The sequence below is a fragment of the Dasypus novemcinctus genome, chromosome 7 (genome assembly GCF_030445035.2).
Source record: "Dasypus novemcinctus isolate mDasNov1 chromosome 7, mDasNov1.1.hap2, whole genome shotgun sequence".
NCBI classification, from domain to species: Eukaryota; Metazoa; Chordata; class Mammalia; order Cingulata; family Dasypodidae; genus Dasypus; species Dasypus novemcinctus.
The window spans coordinates 75,371,435-75,391,590 of NC_080679.1; the positions used below are offsets into that span (position 1 = coordinate 75,371,435).

Here is a 20,156-nt window from a genome sequence, read left to right on the forward strand (position 1 = left end):
AAGGGAGGGGACTGTTCAAAATTAAAAGACATTCAAGACATAAAAACCAGATGCAATTGCATAGGCCTTGTTTGGAGCCAGTTTGAACAATCAGTTACTAATACATTCTATTGGAGAAATCTGAATATGGACTGCATGAGGGATGTTCTTAATGAAATCGCACCACAATTATTAGGTTGATAATGGTGGTGTGATTATGTATGGAAAAGCCTTTATTTTTTAAAATACATGCTGAAGTATTTGGGGTTGAAATGTGTATATGTGATTAGAAGAAGGAAATATAGCAAAATATTAATAATTATTAAATCAAAGGGATAAAAATATAAGTGTTAATTCTAATATTCTTTCCAATTTCTGTATGTTTGAAAATTTTCATAATAAAAAGCAAAAAAGGTGGCAGACTTGGCCCAGTGGTTAGGGCATCCACCTACCACATGGGAGGTCCGCGGTTCAAACCCCGGGCCTCCTTGACCTGTGTGGAGTTGGCCCATGCGTAGTGCTGATGTACTCAAGGAGTGCCGTGCCACACAGGGGTGTTCCCATGTAGGGGAGCTCCATGCGCAAGGAGTGCGCCCGTAAGGAGAGCCACCCAGTGCAAAAGAAAGTACAGCCTGCCCAGGAATGGTGCTGCACACATGGAGAGCTGACACAACAAGATGACGCAACAAAAAGAAACACAAATTCCCGTGCCGCTGACAACAATAGAAGTAGACAAAGAAGAAGATGCAGCAAATAGAGACAGAGAACAGACAACTGGGGTGGGGGTAGGGGGGAAGGGGTGAGAAATAAAAAAATAATAAAAAAATAAAAAGTAAATAAGTGGTTTTGTGGAAATCAGGTATAGGGTGGACTGAGGATCAGATACTTAAGTTTTAATGCAAGTTAAGCTATTTCTGCCCTCAGGTCAAGAGTTATGATAAGGTCTTCAGCTAGGTGGCCGAAGAGGGAACAAAAACGAAGGAATATAAGTACAAGGAATGGGACTAGGGATTGACTTCACTAGGTGGAAGAGAGGAGAAAGAAGGAATCCAGGAGAATTGAGGTTTAGAGCCTGGTATAGGAAAACAGTCAAGTTATGAATGGAAATCAGGCTTTCAGAAGGAGGGACTGTTTGGGAATCAGAATGTGTTCCCTGGCTCATATTTTGAGTTTGAGGGGTCAGGGGGGCATCCAGAAAGGAAGAGAACCAGCAGTTATTTGGAAAAACTAAGTTGCCCCTTCAAAGACTCAAAGAGAGGTACTGGTTGGGAAGTATTTGTGTACTTTCTGCAGGAAAGAATGCAATGGTCAAGTGGAAAGTATAAAGAAAAAAGGAAAAAAGCAGCCAAGGCTAGACTCAGGGAATATCTAAACTGTAAAAAAAAATTTTTTTTAACTTTATTTCAAGTTCAAAAAATAAAATAACAGACAAAAGACAGCTTAAAAACTTATGGAAGCATTACTTTAAAAAATCCTGTCCAGGCACTTTATCCTATTTAATTCTAAAAACAAATTCAATTGTTTCTCCAGTGCTCCAAAAGATGAATAAATGAACAGAAATTAGTTAAATGGCATGACAAAGGTCTTCTTGTCAATGAAGAAAATGAAAAAGTCTTGAATATATTCACATCTCATTAAATTAAATCCTATACTCGTTTTTTTAATTTTAGCATTGATATAGTACGTTCTTTGCCTTTGCTATAAAAATATAACAGTATTAGTGTTAACTATAGTCTAAAGTTACATCAGTTGTATTTTTCCCATATCTTAGCTTATCACCATCTTCTTAGCTTGTAATAGAGCAACATTCTCATATTTGTGTTGAATACCTAAAGTTCTGTGTGAGTGAAAAAATGCAAGTGACCAGATGGAGCTGAGAAAGTCAGGATCATGCCGCGGGGCCCTGGGAACTATGGGTGAACGGAGTGTGAACGGGGAAAGTCTTTTACAAAGTCAGGGAGATGGGGGTGGTAGTAATTGGGTCTGATTGTTAGTTGGTCTTGTAAATAACCTTTAGAGTGGTTTGAGTCAAGAAGCATGAGGCCAGATTTTGAGGGACGGTAAGAAATAATAGCAAATATAATTTGGTGCTTATCATATGCCTGACCATTCTAAGCACTTGGCAGGTTTTGACTCATTTTTAATTCTCCTAACAACCCTATGAGGAAACTGAGGTACAGAGAGATTAAGGACCTTGCCTGAGGTCACACAGCTCAGGTACTTCCAATTAGCCAACCAACCCTAGATCAGCTAAAAGGGGAAAAAATCAAGAAGAGAGGAAGAAAGGAAAGAAAGACAAACATTCCTCTTTCTAGGATAGACGAAAAGGAGAGAGGTAGACAGGGCAGAGGCTGCAGAGAAATTGTGAAACAGAGAGGAAGGGAATCAAGGAAGCTCACTTAAGACCTTGGTCAAGTGGGAAGGAGATCACCTGTAGAGATGTAGGTCTGGGAGTGAGGGTGGCAATTCAAGGAGCTCAGGGAGGATTTGAACTCGTATGTCATTGAGTCTGGTTGTTGAAGTGCTACTGTACTGGAATACCTATCCCAGGACTTAGTACCTACTCACACGTATATGTTCAAAAGTTTGATAAGGAGACTCACAAATCCAACAAGAAACTCCCAGTGATGGTAATGCATGCTAAGCAGATGCTTCCACCATGCAAGAACAGTTAACAGACTCAGGTGACACAAGGCTATCTTTGAGTGGAAAGGGCACACACTAGAAAAGATGATCACAAAGAAGAACTCCCTTTCTTTTTATGATCAGCCAGAGAACGGTCTCTTTTAAAATGCCTGGAATTTCAAGAGGCCATGATTTAACAAGAATGAATAATTACTCACATTGCTTCCTTCCTTAAGTAGTTAAGCCAAAATAAATGAGAGCTTGGGCTCTCAAGTATCTAGAGATGACTGAGACAAATAGCCATGAATCCCGTTTTTAAACAGGCACAGAAACGAAGCAGGATTTCACCGTAAAAATGAAGACATTTCGAGAACGTATTCTAAGAAAGTTCAAGTTCTGACGGGCACCAAAGCATACCTGCCTCAGCCAAGACCAGAAAATAATGCTCTATTAACATTTAAAAATAATAATAATTCAAGTGTGGGCTGGCAGCTCTGTTTATCCACAAAGGAGTCTGCAGACTTAAGACTTTCAAGCTGGTGCAGGACATATTTTTTTGTCACATGAACACACACACCACAAAACAAATTTTTAGATACAAAATGTTCACATTTTTCACTTACTGTCATTGTTAGAGCCCGTTTCCATAACACCATAAGGAGGAGCCAGAAGTCCTGCCATATATTGTCGATATTTCTGAAAGACAAGATTGTAAACTTAACACACATGTATTTACTCCTTTGAGCATTCATTTATTTGCTCTCTACAAAGCAGAAACATTGGGTGCCAGGAGGCATCTGAACCTTGCATTTATAGAGCCATGAAACGTGCTCTCTGGAATATCTGGTCTAAAATAAAGATGCTATGTTCTAAATGGGTGTTCCTGGATAAGACTGAATGTGCCCCCCCCCCTCCCTGGGGTGTGTTTCTATCTCAGCCAGTTCATTTCAGCAGTTGTCACAGATCAACGGAACTGTGTGAGCTTTTAACTCTCCCCCCACCTCCTGCACCCTCCCCACCCCTGCAAACACATGCTCAGCTCTTTTTTGTAAAGGGAAAAGGCACTTGGTTTTTATAGACGCAGATACAAATAAATGTGCTGCTTTCTTAATAGGTGAATGGCACTGAATCAGCTTCTTTCAAAGCCCAAAGGAATGCATCCCTAGAAAAATGTCTGCTTTCAAAGAAGCTGATTCGCTTCCATTTACCTATTTCCTTTTGCACACCTGCCTGTTTTGTGACCTCCAAAGAACTTTTGGTATGTTGTTAAATAGCATAGTTTGGCATAATGTGGAACTATTTGAATCCCCTTGAGTTGTATTCCACTGACTTCTGGTTCAGGCATGCTTTAAAACCTGGGGCCCTGCAATCTCTATTAGCCCCAGGGGCCTGTGCTGTTTCAGAGGGATAAGGCCAGGTGAGCAGAAAGCCATCCAGAGCATCCAACTAGACAGGAGTGACATTTTAAAAAGAATAGGAAATGAATATTAGACATTCTTTTTTCTCAGGTAATAAATACACTCTCCTCCCCTTTAAGAATGAATGCTGGGCAATTTTATTTATTGCACCAAGTCATGTATATTTATGGCTTATAATTATGATGAGACATAAATGTTAAACAGCATCAAAAGAATCAACACTCCGTAATATGCTTGTGGGTTACACAAACGTCAGCAGAAAGGCTTCATCTGTAGCAATGGGCAGCTGGCAACGGGCAGTTTTCTGGCAACCATCTGGCCCATTTGGTAGATTTGAATGGTGTTTGTAACGTAACATTGATATTTTCTCAAAAGCGCCTTCTTCTAGTCAATATGTGACTCGTTTTTTCAATCCCCTTTTCTCTCATTTTGAGGCAACTACACTAACATCTGCATGCAAACATTTAAAATCATGATTTTTCTCTGCCTCTGAGCTCCTAATCACTCAAACATACCCACAGGACCAATCTATCACCCTGCATTCTTGACATTTCCCTTGATAATTTTTCAATACTGATTCTCTTCTTTCTTATGACATCACCCACTCTCTTTCCTCATGAGAGAGCACTGATTTAACATCATTCTGGGCATTGTATTAGGCTCAGAGAGAACATGTGGGGACTGGCTATGTCCAAAGGTTTTGTGAATCCTTACAGCCTGTTGCGTTACTCCTCTTGCTGTGAGCTACTCCCTAACAGGCTCCTAAAAATAAATAATTCCTGTTAAATTTAAGGCATCATTTTACTTGGCTTCAAGATGTTATCTTGGGTGGAACAGATGTTCTTGTCTCAGGTACCTCAGTCTTAGTTTCACGGAAGCCCCTTCCTGATTCCCCAACTAAATGGGACTTGGCCTTTCTTCAAACCCCATGGCACTCAGTCTGTTGCTCTCCCATGGGCCGCTCTAGTGGGAAGAGAAGGCAGCACTGCTTCCTCTGGACACATGCAGCCTGTATAGATATTGCAGGCTGTACAGATACTGAGCACCTACTATGTGCAAGACACCATCCGAGGTGTTGGGTTCATTGCAGAAAACAAGCAGACAAGGTCTCCTATCCTTGTGAAGCTTCAACACCTTGCAACACAGGGTACTATGCCTTTCACATAATAGGACAAATTTTTGAATTTTTCAGTTTTAATTTTTTATAGAAAACCTCAAATATATACAAAAATAGAATAGTTTAATGAATGACCATGTATCCAACAAAGCTTCAATAATTAACTCACGATCAGTATAATTTCATCTACATTCCCATCTACTTGTTCCCTCCAGAATTATTTTGAAGAAAATATTCAATCCAATAATATTTCAGTAGATGTCTCTAAAAGATAAAGACTCTTTTTTCCAAACAAAACCATGGTACTAGGGAGCGGGTGTGGCTCAAGTGACTGAGCACTTGCTTCCCACCTGGGAGGTCCCAGGTTTGGTTCCCAGTGCCTCCTAGAAAAAACAAAAGCAAACAACATGCAAAACAAATGAAAAAACCAGCTCAGGGCAGTGGATGTGGCTCAGTGGTTGAGCACCAGCTTCCCACATATGAGGTCCTGGGGATTCAATCCTCAGCCCCGGTACCAAAAAATCAACAACAGACCACGGTGCCATTATAACAGCTAAAAAAAATTTCTATAATATCTAATTAGTGCTCAAATTTCTAATTGTCTTATCAGTGTCATTGCTGAATTGAACTTAAAAAGATGTTTAATAATCTAGCATCAGTTTCAGTATAATAGTGAGCTTTAGGTATAGTGGAGATTACTAAAACAGTATTGAAATAAACTTACACATGGAAAATAAATCTACATTTTAAAATTGATGTGATACTTTTTAATAAACATTTGCTAAAGGTGTGATACTTACTTTCTTATGTAGCACCCTTCAGAGTACCCTATATTAACTAGGGAAAAAACCCAGCTAACTGTAATAAAACCTGTAACAGAAAAATTTGGATTCATATGCATATTGCTTGATCATTGAACAGCATTTTATCTTCCAAGTGCAAGTTAAAAAGCAATCAGAAAAGAAAATATCATTTGAAAAGGTGCTGAACCTTACTAGTAATACAAAGGCAAATTAAAACTACTGTGGAATAATATTTTTTACTTGTAAAAGATTTGGCAAAGTTTCATAAATTTGTTGGTGACAATGGGGAAAACAGGGTCTTTCATATATTACTCATGGAGTGGAAAATTATACAACCTCAGCGGAAGGCAATTGGGAAGTGTCTATCAAAAATTTTTTAAATTTATTGAAGTATATCACTCATACATGAACATACATAAACAAAAAGTGTATAGTAATAGATGTGAGCTTACAAAACAAACATACATTATATCATACAGGGCTTTCATACCTCACCCTACCACCAATACCTTGCATTGTTGTTAAACATCTTTAATGATTAAAGAGCATCCTCAAAATATTACTACTAACTAAAGTATTTTTCCCCCAACCCACCTATTATTATTTTTATATCATTTATACATGAACATACATAAACAATAAGTATATAGTAAAAGTTGTAAATTTACAAAGCAAACATGCATAAAGTCATACAGGGGTCCCATTCACCAACCCTCCACCAACACCTTGCATTGTTGTGAGACATTTGTTGCAAATTATGAAAGGATATTGTCAAAATCTTACTACCAATTATAGACCTTATATTACATTTAGTGTATTTTTTCCCCAACCCACCCTATTTTTTTAAATATATATTTTTAGGACAGAAGTTGTAAACTTACAAAACAATGATGTACATGTGCAGAATTCCAAAACAACACCTCTCTATCAATACACCACACTGTGGTGCAACATTTACTACAGATTATAAAATAATATCATCTGATTATTACCAGCTCCATAGTGTACACTTGGCACACTTTTTCCATATTCCCACATTATCAACACAGTATATCTTTGGCATAGATGCAAGAATATTACATTATTACTGTTAACCACAGTTCATAGGTCACTCCAGTTGTATTTTTCCCATGCTTCTCCACATTCCCACCACCCTGCAATAGTGATGTACACACACTCTAGCTCACAAAGGATATTCTTGCATCTGTACCATCAACCACAATTCTCATCCACCTCTGGGTTTAGTGTGCTTTTCAGTCCTTAGATTATTCTCTAGCTTTCTGTCAATTGGCATTTACATCCCTAAACTACCATTTTCAGCCACATTCCCATTTATAAACCAGCTGTTACATGATAATGTGTTACCATCAACTCTGTACAACTCTACACTTTTACAGTAAAGCTAATTAAAACTTCTACATATATTAAACACCAGTAGTCCATCTCAGTTCTCCTATTATCTCCTTTAAGAATCCACCACCTACCACCAGGTCTTGAAGGTATTTCCCTACATTTTATTCTAGAAGCTTTATGGTTCTTGCTTTTATATTTAGGTTTTAGATTCATTTTGAGTTAATTTTTGGATAAGGTGTGAGATAGGGGTCCTCTTTCCTTCTTTTGGCTATGGATATCCAGTTCTCTCAGCACCATTTGTTAAATGGACTGTTCTACCCAAGCTAGGTGGGTTTGACAGGCTAGTCAAAAATCACTTGCCATACATGTGAGGGTCTGTTTCTGAACCATCAATTTGGTTCCATTGGTCTGTGTCTGTCTTTATGCCAGTACCACATTGTTTTTACCACTGTAGCTTGATAATATGATTTAAAGTCTGGAAATGAGAGTCCTCCAACTTTGCTTTTCCTTTTTAAGATGTTTCTGGCTATTTAGGACCCCTTACTCTTCCAAATAAATTTGATAATCATGTTTTCAATTTATTTTTAAAATGCTGGTAAAATTTTTATCTGGATTGCATTGAATCTGTATACTAATTTGAGTAGAATTGACATCTTAATGATATTTAGTCTTCCAATCTATGAGTATGGAATGTTCTTCCAATTATTTAGGCCTTTTTAAAATTTCTTGTAACAATGAGTTGTAGTTTTCTGAATACAAGTGCTTTGCATCATTGGTTAAGGCTATTTCTGAATATTTGGGTTTTATCTGTCATATTTTATTTTCACCACTCTTTTGACAACTTTAGTTACTTTTATTGATATAATCTTCATTGTTAGACTCTCTTCCAGGCCTCTCTCACCTGTCTTTTCTTTTCAGGCTGTAGCACACTCCTTAGTATTTCCTGCAAATCCAGTCTCTTGGTTATAAACTCTTTCTGTTTATCTGTGAATATTCTAAACTCACCCTCACTTTTGAAAGACAATCTTGCCAGATATAAGATCTTGGCTGGGGAAGCAGTTCTGGCTCAACTAATAGAGCATCCACCTATCATATGGAGGGTCCAGGGTTCGAACCAGGGCCTCCTGACCCATGTGGTGAACCTGCACCTGCACAGTCCTGCCATGCGCAAGGAGTGCTGTGCCACATGGGGTGTCCCCCATGTAGGGGTGCCCCATGTGCAAGGAGAGCACCCTGTAAGGAGAGCTGCCCCACACGAAAGAAGCACAGCCTGCCCAGGAGTGGCATCGCACACACAGAGAGCTAATGCAGCAAGATGATGCAACAAAAAAAGTGACACAGTTTCCCAGTGCCACATGACAAGAATGCAAGCGGACACAGAAGAACACACAGTGAATGGACACAGAGAGCAGACCATGGGGGTGAAGGGGAGAGAAATAAATAAAATAAATCTTAAAAAAAAAAATCTGAGCTGGAAGTTTTTCTATTGCAGCATCATAAATATATCATACCACTGTCTTCTTGACTCCTTGGTTTCTGATGAGAAATTGGCACTTAATATTATTGGATATTCCTAAAATGCTATGCATCTCTTTTCTCTTGCTGCTCTCAGAATTCTCTCACTGTCTTTGGCATTTGACATTCTGATTAGTATGCGTCTTGGAGTTGGTCTATTTCGTTTTTTTCAGATAGGAGTATGTTATGCTTCTTGGACATGGTTATCTATGTCCTTAAATAGGGTTGGGAAATTTTCTACCATTATTTCTTCAAATATTCTTTCTGCCCCTTTTCCCTTTTATTCTCCTTCTGGGACACCCATGACACATGTTTGCATGTCTCTTGCTGTTGTTTAGTTCCCCGAGACCTTGTTCAATTTTTCCCACTCCTTTCTTCATCTGTTCTTTTGTATTTTCACTTTCAGAGGCCATTTCTTCAAGCTCACCAATCCTTTCCTCTGCCTTCTCAAATCTGCTATTATATGATTCCAGTATATTTTTTTTTAAGATTTATTTCTCTTCCCCCCCCACCCCCGTTGTCTGCTCTCTGTGTCCATTCGCTGGGTGCTCTTCTTCTGTGTCTACTTGTATTCTTATCAGGTGGCACTAGGGATCTGTGTCTCTTTTTGTTGTGTCATCTTGCTCTGTCAGGTGTCCGTGTGTGTGGCACCACTCCTGGGCGGGCTGCAGTTTCACATGGGGCAGCTCTCCTTGCACAGGGGCCACTCCTTGTATAGGGGCACCCTTACGCAGGGCATCCCTGCGTGGGCCAGCACTCCTTGCGCACAGCAGCACTGAGCATGGGCCAGCTCACCACACGAGCCAGAAAGCCTGGGTATCAAATCCTTGGACCTCCTATATGGTAGGCGGATGCTCTATCTGTTGAGCCACATCTGCTTCCCCCTGTGTATTTTTTATTTCATTTATTGAGCCTTTCATTCCCACAATATCTGCTATTTTTCTATGTACGCTTTCAAATTCTTCTTTGTGCTCTTCCAATGTCTTCTTAATATCTTTAATCTCTTTAGTCATCTCATTGAATTTATTAAGATTTGTTTGAACATCTATGATGAGTTGCTTCAACTCTTTTATGTCATCTGGAGGCTTACTTATTCCTTTAACTAGTCATATATTCCTGTTTCTTGGTGTGGATTGTAATTTTTTATTGGTGTCTTGGCATCTGGCCTACTAGAGTATTTATTCTGGGTGCAGTTTTTCTCTTTAGTTTAGGGCTTCTTGCCCTTTCTCCCTTGCTGGTTGTGTAGTAGGAACCAAGGATGTAGATGGTGCTATAAGCTGCAGAGGCTCAAGCTGCCCTCATTGCCCAAGGACCAATGAAGCTTCTCCCAACTTTCTCCATTTCCAGTGGTAGGGACAGAGCCACAGCTGTGTGGAATAATCTAAGCCATACAGGCTTAGACTGTAATTACCCAGAAAGACTGATGAAGCTTCACACCCCTTTCTCCTCTGCCTGGGGTAGGGAGAGAGGTGCAGGTGTGGTCAGCCATCCATGCAGTGCAGGTCCAAGATGGCTGCAGTTTTCCTGGTAGACTTCTGATTATTCACTCTGTGCCAGCTGAATGTACCTGAAGTTATCTGGATAGGCTGGTGCTGGGCCCACCAGCTTCCTCCCTGCTAGAGGGGGCTGAAGCCTAGCCTAGGGCTGCAGGCCAATCTGGATGAAAGAAACTGGCCTCTACCATCACTGTGATTTTCAGTCAGCCTGGCTTCCCCTCATGCTAGAGGCGGAGTCAAAATGGCACTTCCGGCCTCTTTCCGACTTGGACAGGTTCAAACTTTAGCTGTTCTTAGGGTTATACTTTAGCCAGCTGAGTTACTAATCAGTAGCTGAAGTCAGTGGCCAACCATCTCTTCCTTCCATTTTTGGAAAATAGAGTTTCCAACTCCAGCCTCAGAAAAGCTCCTGAGGTAGCTTGTGCCACCAGAGTAGGATGATCACCAGCCTTCATGGCGTGGCCTGTATTTTCCTGAAAAGGCTGGTGCAGGTCCCTGCAGCTTCCCCCCTGCCAGAGCGGGGCTGGGGCTTATACTAGGGGTGCAACCTGATCTGGATGGAAAGAAGCCGATCTGTACCAGCACTGTGATTTTCAGTCTGTCCCATTTCCCTCCTGCCAGGTGCAGTGTTAAGGTGGTAGCTACTGGCTTCTACCTGACTTGGACAGGTTCAAACTTTAGCTTTCTTAGGATTATACTTTAGTTTGCCGAATTTACTAATCAGCAGCTGAAGTTAGTGCCCAAACGTCTCTTTCTCCCCTGGTTTTTTGGAAGTGGAACTTACAATTCCAGCCATGGAATAGCTCCCGAGGCAGCTTGTGCAGTCAGTGGAGGATGGGCACCAGCCTCCATGGTGTGGAGCGCTCTACTTATGAATCTTCTCTGCAGATGGGCAGTTTCCTCCTTCCATTCTTTCAAGGATGTTGCAGGATGCTCTTCTGGTCTCCTGGAGCCCCCATACAGGTGCTTTAGATAGCTCTGGGTGTTTATTAATTGCCCTGTAGCATGAGCTGACTCCAAGCGCTCCTTACTCTGCCACCATCTTGCTGGTTTTCTTGGGTCTATCAAATTTCAAAATGCATTACTTTTGACTGAGTAAGAAACCTCCCTTAGATGGCAGATGTAGAACATTCTGAAATACTTAAATACAAAATGTGAAAATATAGGTACAAAAATATTAATTGAAGCAATAATAACAACAAATGGGAAATAAACCAAATGTCCATCAACAGAAAATATCTGTGTTTCCTCCTAATACATAGACGATGATTGGTTATTTCCTGACAAATAGATGATGTTATTTTAACTCATTGGGATACTATGCAACCATTAAGAAAATTGAAACAGCATTCACTTTATTATTAATATGGTGTGATTTCCACAATATATTATTAAATGGAAAAGAATTATCATGCACTGTATATAGTATGCTACCATTTTGTGGAGATAAAAGAATAGATGCATATGCTATGTATATACACAAAGTTTTGTAAATACGTGGCTTGTCTCTGGAAGGAACACAGAATAGTGGCAATAAGGATTACCTCTAGGAAAAGATCTAGATGGCTGTGGGATAAGTGAGAGGGGGAATTGGTTTTCACTGTAAATCCTTCAGAACATTTGACTTTTGTACAACTGTTACCTCTGAGACTCCAGAGCAGCTAATGGTATTGTCTCTTTTATATTTGCTATTGAATTTGTGTTTTAGACTTCATTTAAAGAAAGGCTTTCATGGCTAAAACAAGTAAACAAAACAGCATACAAACAAGCAAACAAAGAAAAAAATTAGGAAAGGAAGAAAAGAATGAAGAAAAATTAAAAGGTCACACATAGATGCTTCAATCAACAGTCCCAGGTATGCCCAGCCTTTGAGTCATGTCAGCCCAGGAGCCAACAAGTGAGTGAAGAAGCCTACAAAATACTTCTAGCCTCCAGCCTTCGAAGTCATCTCCAGTCATCCAAATGTTACCAGATGAAGCTCAAGATATCTTGTACCAAAGACAAGTCAACCCCACTGTGCCCCATTCAAATTCCTGACCCACAGATCCTGTGGGCATAATAAAATGGTTGCTGTTAAATGTCATTAAGTCTGGCATAGCTTGTTACATAGGAAAAGATAATAAAACTAGAATTTGTTATCTGAATGTTGTAACAAAACCTCAAAAGTGTGGTATTGCTTTTAGGATTGGAAGGTGGGCAGAAGGCTGATGAGCTAGGGAAGACTGTGAGGGCTTGAAGGAAAGTGAGGGAAATATTAATGGAAGATAGACGACACTGACCTTTGTTACATAGTGGTGGAAAGTTTAGCAAAGCTGATGCCTGCAGTAAAGTGGAAAGTAGAAACTGTACCTAATGAACTGATGGCTCTGGCTAAGGAGATTTTCAGGCAGAATGTCAAATGTCAACCTTTTTCTTTTAACTATGTATCATAAGGTAAAGAGAGAATGAGCTAACAAAGGAATCATTTAGTTTGCAATCAGAATTCAGACAAAATATAAAGGGTTCAGGACTTGTAAAGTTAAAAAATAAAACCATTTCTCATCTCCAATTTCTTTCCAAGGAAGGGTGTCATGGTGAAGTTGAAATCAGGGCAATGGCAGGAAAAAGTCTCAGAGTAAAGATGAGGCCAAGGGTGTAAAACTAAAATCCTATTTTAGGACTACTGAAAGATTTAAGGTGTTTCAGAGATTGTTTTAGGTAGACAAAATACCTCTAACATTTTTTAAGGGTCTAATATCACAGCAGCTTCAAAGGAGCATCCTCAAAGGAAAAGATAAGTTATACAAAGGTATATGTGGATATGGCTTTGGTTTAATAGAGTGGATTAGAAGTTGACACATAAGAAACCCATAGAGGTTTTAAACACATTATACCAGCTGAGACTGGAAGAGACAGAGAAAGGATACTATATAAAAAAAGAGTCCTTTGGACCCTTGAACTTCTATGATCAGGAAACAGACTGCGAAACTATTCAGCTACTATTGAAGCTACTTTTATGAAAAGAAATGATGACTAAGAGGGTAGAACTAAAATGCAGAAGGCAGGATTAGGAGTCATAGAAAACAACTCCCAGGGCATTGGACCAGTCCCTTATGAAAGATCTTGTGACATTTGTCCAGGCAGACTTCAGAACTGCTATGGACCGGAGACTGTTGTCTGTCTCTCATTCCACTACTCTTTCACCCTTTCTTAAATGAAAGTGTCTCTTGAATTTACCTGTCCTCTATAACCAGTGCATGTTGGGTTTGGGGGCAGATAATTTTCTCTTTCATTCACTGGTATCAGATTGAGAGTAAGCATAAGCAAGAAACTATAAGAAACCACATCTGAGGTGCCTTATCCACATATAAACCTGATTTAAATGATGGGATATCTGGACTTTGAATTGATTCCATAATAAAAGACTTTGCAGTTCTTAAGAAGGGAGGGAATGTATTCTGTATGTGGGAGAGAAGTGAATTATCGTGCCCAGGAGTTGGACCAAGGCAGAACATATTTTCTAAAGATGACCACAGCATTATTTCTCATCTCACACATTCTTTACAAATGTGAACCTCTCTTTCCCTCATCAAGAGCATGTCTTGATGTCTTTTCCCTCCCCTTGAACTTGGACTGACCTCAGTGATTCTCTTGTAACCAACAGAATGCAGCAGATGTGATGCTGCATGACTTCTGAGTGTAGGACAGAAGAAGCCTTGCAGCTTCCACCTTGATCTTTGGGAATGCTTGCTCTCCAAAGTCTCTCTCTTGGGATGCTCTCTCTCAGAACCCAGCTGCCATGCTGGAAGAAGCCCAATTTACATGGAGAGGCATACATAGGTACTCTAGTCAAGAGTCCTGGAGAGCCTGGCCTTTAAAGCCACCAAATGTTCCATCTTCCAATCATTTGAATCCTCCAACAATTTGAGTCTTCCAGCTGAGGCCCCAGACAGTATGGAGCAGAAATAAGTCATCCCCATGTGTTCTTTTAGAATTCCTGACCCAGAGAATCCATATGCATAAAAAGATGGTCATTTTATGCCACAAAGTTAGATATGGTTTTTTAGATAGCAATAGATAAGCAGAACAGTGTCCTATCAGAGATTAAATGTGTACCACTGGAAGTGCTAGTTTCTTCATTGACTAGGAAGAGCTGGAATATTACCCTGGAATATGAAGGAACTGCCCTTTACAGAATAGCCAGAGAATAAGTAGCCAAGTGGTATGGAAGCACTGCTTGTGTTTTTACATTTTAATGGAGACATTGTGTAGAGGCCACTGAAGAGAAAGTGGACATAGGGATTCCAGGTCTGTGTAGTGACAAATGCCAAACTAGTCCTAAAGGTGCTATGTCAAGGCCAGGAATAGATGACAGCCAAGGGTACAATTTTGAGAGCTCAAGCCCGGAGCACTCTGCGATGAGCTATTGCTGAGGCCGTGGGATTGCCGACTGTGTCTGACTGGGTAGGGGCTGGACCAGCAGGACCTGCCCACCGCAGCATTCAGCAATGCTCTTTACAGTGACTGTGACACCTGGTGGCAAGGACTGACAGCAGTTGTCAAATATGCAGATAGCCCTTCCCTCTTGGATTATCACGTGGAGGGTGGAGAAATTCCCTTTCGACTATAAAATCCTCCAGAGGCAAGTGGAGTTGAAGAGTTAGATATTGGACAGCTTTCTAATAGGGCTTGTTGGAGCTCAAGTGATGAAGTAAAAAATAAGAGAGATGACTGTATTAGTAAGCCTAGACTATGGAGCAGTTCATATCTTTATAGAAATTAAAAAGTCACTACAAGCTTTTTGAGAAACAGAATGAAACTAGAGAGAATTAACCAAGGCCACACTTAATAAGGTCAGCCCATGGAAGCTAACTGAACCCTGACGTCTGTACTCTTCCAGAAGTGACACAGCAGGTCTTTATGACGATTATTCAATTATTCAGTGTGGGTATTCCCACAGCTGCTGGGGTACATAATGGTCTGGCTGAGTCTGTTGACAATGACATCCTTGGGGCCCTGGCTGACCTCCCCCTGCAGACCTTTCCCTGGGATCCAAACATAATCTAATGCCTCAACAGCTAAACAGCCTTGGTCATATTTTAAAATCGCCATACGCATCTTCTTTGCCACTAACTCTAGTATCAATACAATAATAAATTAGCAGAGTTAAGTCAAGAGTGGGTTGAGGAGAATAGCAAGCTAAGTTGGCACTTTGGGAGGGAGAAGGAAATGGTGGGCTCTAGCGTTACCACCCAAGAATCCTGCCCGTGGCCTTGGGGATCTGCCATGTGCGTGGACTCTTAGGACAACTGGGGCTTTTCTCTGTAACAGACTCACCCTCCTAATATCCAGAGTAGCTTTCACAATGGTCTTTCTGGTGGTGTATTTGTAGAAGGGGGTGAGTAGGGTGCAGCAGAGCATCTGTCTGGATTTAATTCTATCTCTGAGATACACAGCGTCCCCTCAATCAGCAAGGCTCCTCTGTAGCAGCCGCTGACCCTGACGATGGTATGCCTCCAGCAGGAGGGCTCCCACCAATGCCACCATGTGGGGAACTTGTGGACACTTAGGAAATGAGTTGTCCTAGGAGAGCTCGGCAGGCCTGGCACTGGAATCTAGCCCTGGCTTTGTGTCAGACAAGCTCTTTCAGCTCTCTGGTTCTAGTCTCCTCAGCAGTCAAATGGTGCTCCGAATGAGATTTAGAGTTTATAAACTTTATCCTGCAGAACCCTGGGCTTCTTCAGGGGACCCTCCCACGGGGGCAAGTCAAATGAGCAGAGCCCCTGTGTCAGAGGGACTTCACTTTTATCTGTTTTAAAAATTAGAGTTCGAAGAACACTTTCATTTGAAAGATGAGTTCTTCCCCTGAAAAATAAAGTTTACAAACCACCAGATTAAATAATCTCTAAACTTCTAGCTGGATGGATATCACTTAAAGATCTCCACGAAGAATCAGCAAAGACCAATTTAGGATTTGCCTAGGAAGTGTTAGGGACTCGTCTCTTCGTTAGGAAGACTTCTAAGGTCATAGATTGGTCAAATGAAAGTTTGCTACGTAACTGAAAGGTTTATTGACAAAACTGGCATTCAGGAATAAAATTGAGTTGTACCACAGTGCAATGCTGCCCTTCTCAAACTGAGGGGTGCAGACTCCCAGCTGGCACGCAGCAGGGCAAGAAGGGGCTATGAGGAGGATAAAGAGGAGCTCTTCCTGAAACTTAAATTTTATTCTATGTTAAGTGGTTTAAAGGATTATTTTTATACTTTTATATCATGGGTAGAAAGGTAAATTTACATAAATTTTAAAGATTAAAGCATGAGACTTCAAAGAAATGTTGAGCTTGCTGCTGAATACTTCTAGCTACAAAGGGTATAGACCTCAGGTGTTACATATTGATTTCTCCTGCATTAAAGGTACTTGGGTGAAAAAAATGGAAACCCGAAGTTCTGGAACAAGTGCAGGATGCAGGCACTGCAATCACAGGAGACTGGGGCCCTCATTCTGGGCCCTCCATATGCCACCTGTAGGAACTTGGATAAGTCACTTACCTCAGTTTCCTGGTAAGGGAACTGGGATAATAATACTCATTTTAGGACCCTGTGAGAATTAAAAATAAAAGCTATAAAAGTGCCCAGCATATACTAGACAATAAACGGCAGCTGATAATAATTCTGATAACAGTAATAGTCCACCAAAGATTAATCAAGCTAACAACAGGATGTTTGATGGTATTTACAAACCAGAGAGTCTTTGGTTTTGTGAAAGAATATTTTCTGCATTACAACTTTACATTACTAAATGTAATATAAAGGCCCACAATACACACTAAACTCAGTCTGTTAAATGGGGCTACGAAGGAATAAGAATTTAAATAATAGATTTTCTTAAGTGATTTTATAACATACTACTTGCTTTTATATTCAGATGCTACAACCATCCAAGGAGAAAGTGAAGAGTGCCAAAGTGATGGAGAAAGTGAAGAGCAAAATAAAGCTTAGAAAAAGCTTAACAAAAATAGTCTTTTACCTATTAGAAATTTTTCCTACCAATACAATTCTTTTTGAAAATCAATCTATATTAATCAGTAATCTATAATTATGGGTAGCCAGTTTTAAACATGAAATCAGTGCCTTTGGCTCAGAATACAGGGTAGAGAGAAAAAAGTAAGAAAGAGAAGAAAAAGCCGAGCAACAAGGAAGTGAGGCCAGATCTCTATCCATGGTGGAAATTGGAGATGTGCAACCAGCTATACTAATATTGTCTAAGAAAAGACAAAAGATGACAGTCTAGGAAGGTCAAAACCCAGACCACCACTCAGCCAACTGATGGTTTCTGCCGAGGCCACTTAGGAATTCTGGAAGGCTGGCAGAGCAACCAGCATGCCAAGAGGTACGTGGGGGGTAAATCCAACTCTGCTTGGCAAGCTCTGTGCCCAGGCGGGACGCTGTTCCTCGCCACATGAGGGGGGACCATTTCCTAATTTGTACAATGGCTCTATATGGCTCAGTTGTGGCCCAGAGCCTACTATAAAAGATAGGGTGGGATCCACTGGAGGAAGAGATCTAATAGAGTCATTCCAAAGGGCGAGTTCCAGTTTTCAAAGCAGGGCTCATAGAGAATAAAGGAAAGGTGGCAGCTTGACAACCTGAGCTGAGCCCTGGACAGCAAAAGAAGACAGGGTCCTGACGAGGCAGGCTTCCCCCGGAGGCCAAGAGCTTCCTGGCACGGTGAGGCCTTTTCTAATGCTCCCCACGTTGCTGTCCACTGCCAAGGTCCATCCAGCTGCCAGCAGGAGCCCCCGCTGGGAGGCCAGGGTGGCACATGACTGCACCACATTCTAGCTTGGCCAGCACAGCCAGGTGGAGCCCCGAGCTGTGAGTACAGCCCTTCCCAGCGACTGTCCCTCACCTTCTCCTTTTCCCTGGGCAATCATCAGGCTGCAGGGGAACCATAAGCAGCTCCACAGTGGCATATTTTTAAAAACCCCAGGCTGGGATAATCAGCATTAGAAAAGCATTAAACACAGGAGGCCATGAGGATGATTAGACAGGCATTGCTGTGGACTCCTGGAAAGGGGCATGCGCTTGGAGGAGGGGCAGACTGATGACAAAGCACGGTGGACAGCGTCCTGGGTTGTGGGGAAGAGCAGAGGACTGTCCTGGGCCTGCGGGGATATGTCTCATTATAATGTCCCATGCCTTATAGCTTTGCCAAGTTCTCTAGGTCTCCCAGCATATTAAAGCTAAGGTTTCATAAAACGCAATGGCAAAGGACAGGTTTTCTGTACTTTCTCTAAAACATCACGATTATTCAATTAAATAGCTTATGAACATAACAAAGTTTAAACCTCCTTTTTTCCACTTCTTTGCAAAAAGTTTTTCCAAACCTCTGTATGAGATGCAAATGGACGTGACACATCTCTCCAAATTCTTAGAGAGCTAGAGAATTCTTAAACACATGGATAACAGAAGAGATGGGGAAAAGCAAGGCAGTTATAAATGGAAATCTTCAAGCAGAATGTTTCTGTTTACCCTTTTCAAGCCACATGTGCTGCTTTTCCCGCAGCATTTCATTGGCTCCACTGAGTTTACCTCTTATGCCAAGTTATTCCATTTCCTTGTTACTTGATTTCTATAGCATCGACATAATGGAACACAAAAGAACTTCCAGCACCACTTCTTCAACAATGTTTAATTATATCCCTTGATCCTTTTACAGATATTTCTAAATGAAGGCAAAATTGTGCTTGGCAACTCATTGCCATTTTTAATTCAAGACCAACCTGCCAAGAGCAGTATTTTGGAGTGTGGTAATCATAACCATAGCTCAACTGGAACAAGTTCTCCAAACCCGAACCACTTAAGAATCCAAGACTAAAGCCCAAGTGGATGACCCTAAAAGTAAGCAAATAAGGCAAGTGAAAAGACCACCTGGCTGAAATTTTCTCTCCTACTGGCCTGTGAAAGTGCCCAAGATTCTACCAATAGGAGTAGGGTCCTTAAAGTACTCTCAAGTGAAAGCAGAATTATCAACTGTGAGGAATAATAGTTAAGCCCATTCTCACTCAGTCCTAGGGATTAGTCAGATTAACCCTAAAAGAACTGGGGATGTTCAGTCAACGACTCCTGATGGAATGCCTGCTCTGTGGTGACAAAGAAGTCACAGTGGAGTCTTCACAGGCCTGCGGTCCAATGAGGGAGTCAGCCATTAACTTGTGATCCTACAAATAATATTAGCACAGAGGTGCTAAGCGCTAGAAAGGACAAGTACGGAGCGGATTGAAAACAGGACTGGTGGTGGTGGGCGGGTACCACCCGCCCAGTGGGGTCAGGGTAGGTTTCTCTGGGAAGGAGGAGGCTTGGGAGTGAGTGGCAGGCAGAGGGAGGAAGCTTCCAGGATAGGGGCAGATGGTGTGGGAGGGCGAAGAATGTCAGTAAGGCTGGATGGGAAGGCCGCCTGGGAATGGGAGGAGGCCTTACTGGTCACTAATAGCCTAGGGCAGCAGGACAAAGCAGAGAGGTAGGTATTTTTAAAGCCAGTTCTGGCTGCTGGGGGAATAGTTTTGACAGGAAAACAAGGAAGGTATTGGGGGCTGAGGGGGAGCGCAGGTCTGGGTGAGGCCCCTCAAAGGGGTCTAGGCTGGGGAGAAGAAAGTAGGTGCGCTGCTGACACTGTATCCCTAAAACCAGAGGCCAATCTCCTTTAACTATTACCATATTAAAGACTCAGAGGCCTCGCTGAAGCACACGAAACATACCTGTGTTGGTAATATTACTAAAAGGTTGGAGATTTCAGGGAGCTCACTGGAATGCCTATAATTGAAGTTAGTGCACCTCTGTATACTCGATTAATTAATTAGCCATGAGCTTA

The 20,156-nt window shown here is 41.2% G+C and overlaps 1 protein-coding gene across 7 annotated transcripts in view; it reads right to left on the bottom strand.

Moving 5' to 3' along the window:
* The window catches only part of RAPGEF4 (Rap guanine nucleotide exchange factor 4), a 339,975-nt gene that overhangs the window by 135,979 nt on the left and 183,840 nt on the right, over positions 1–20,156 (bottom strand). For all 7 annotated transcript variants that reach the window (XM_012518928.4, XM_004476786.5, XM_004476785.4 and 4 more), the window contains one exon: positions 3,228–3,300. In XM_012518928.4, the coding sequence (XP_012374382.1) occupies positions 3,228–3,300 (73 nt within the window). The remainder of the gene's footprint in view (positions 1–3,227; positions 3,301–20,156) is intronic.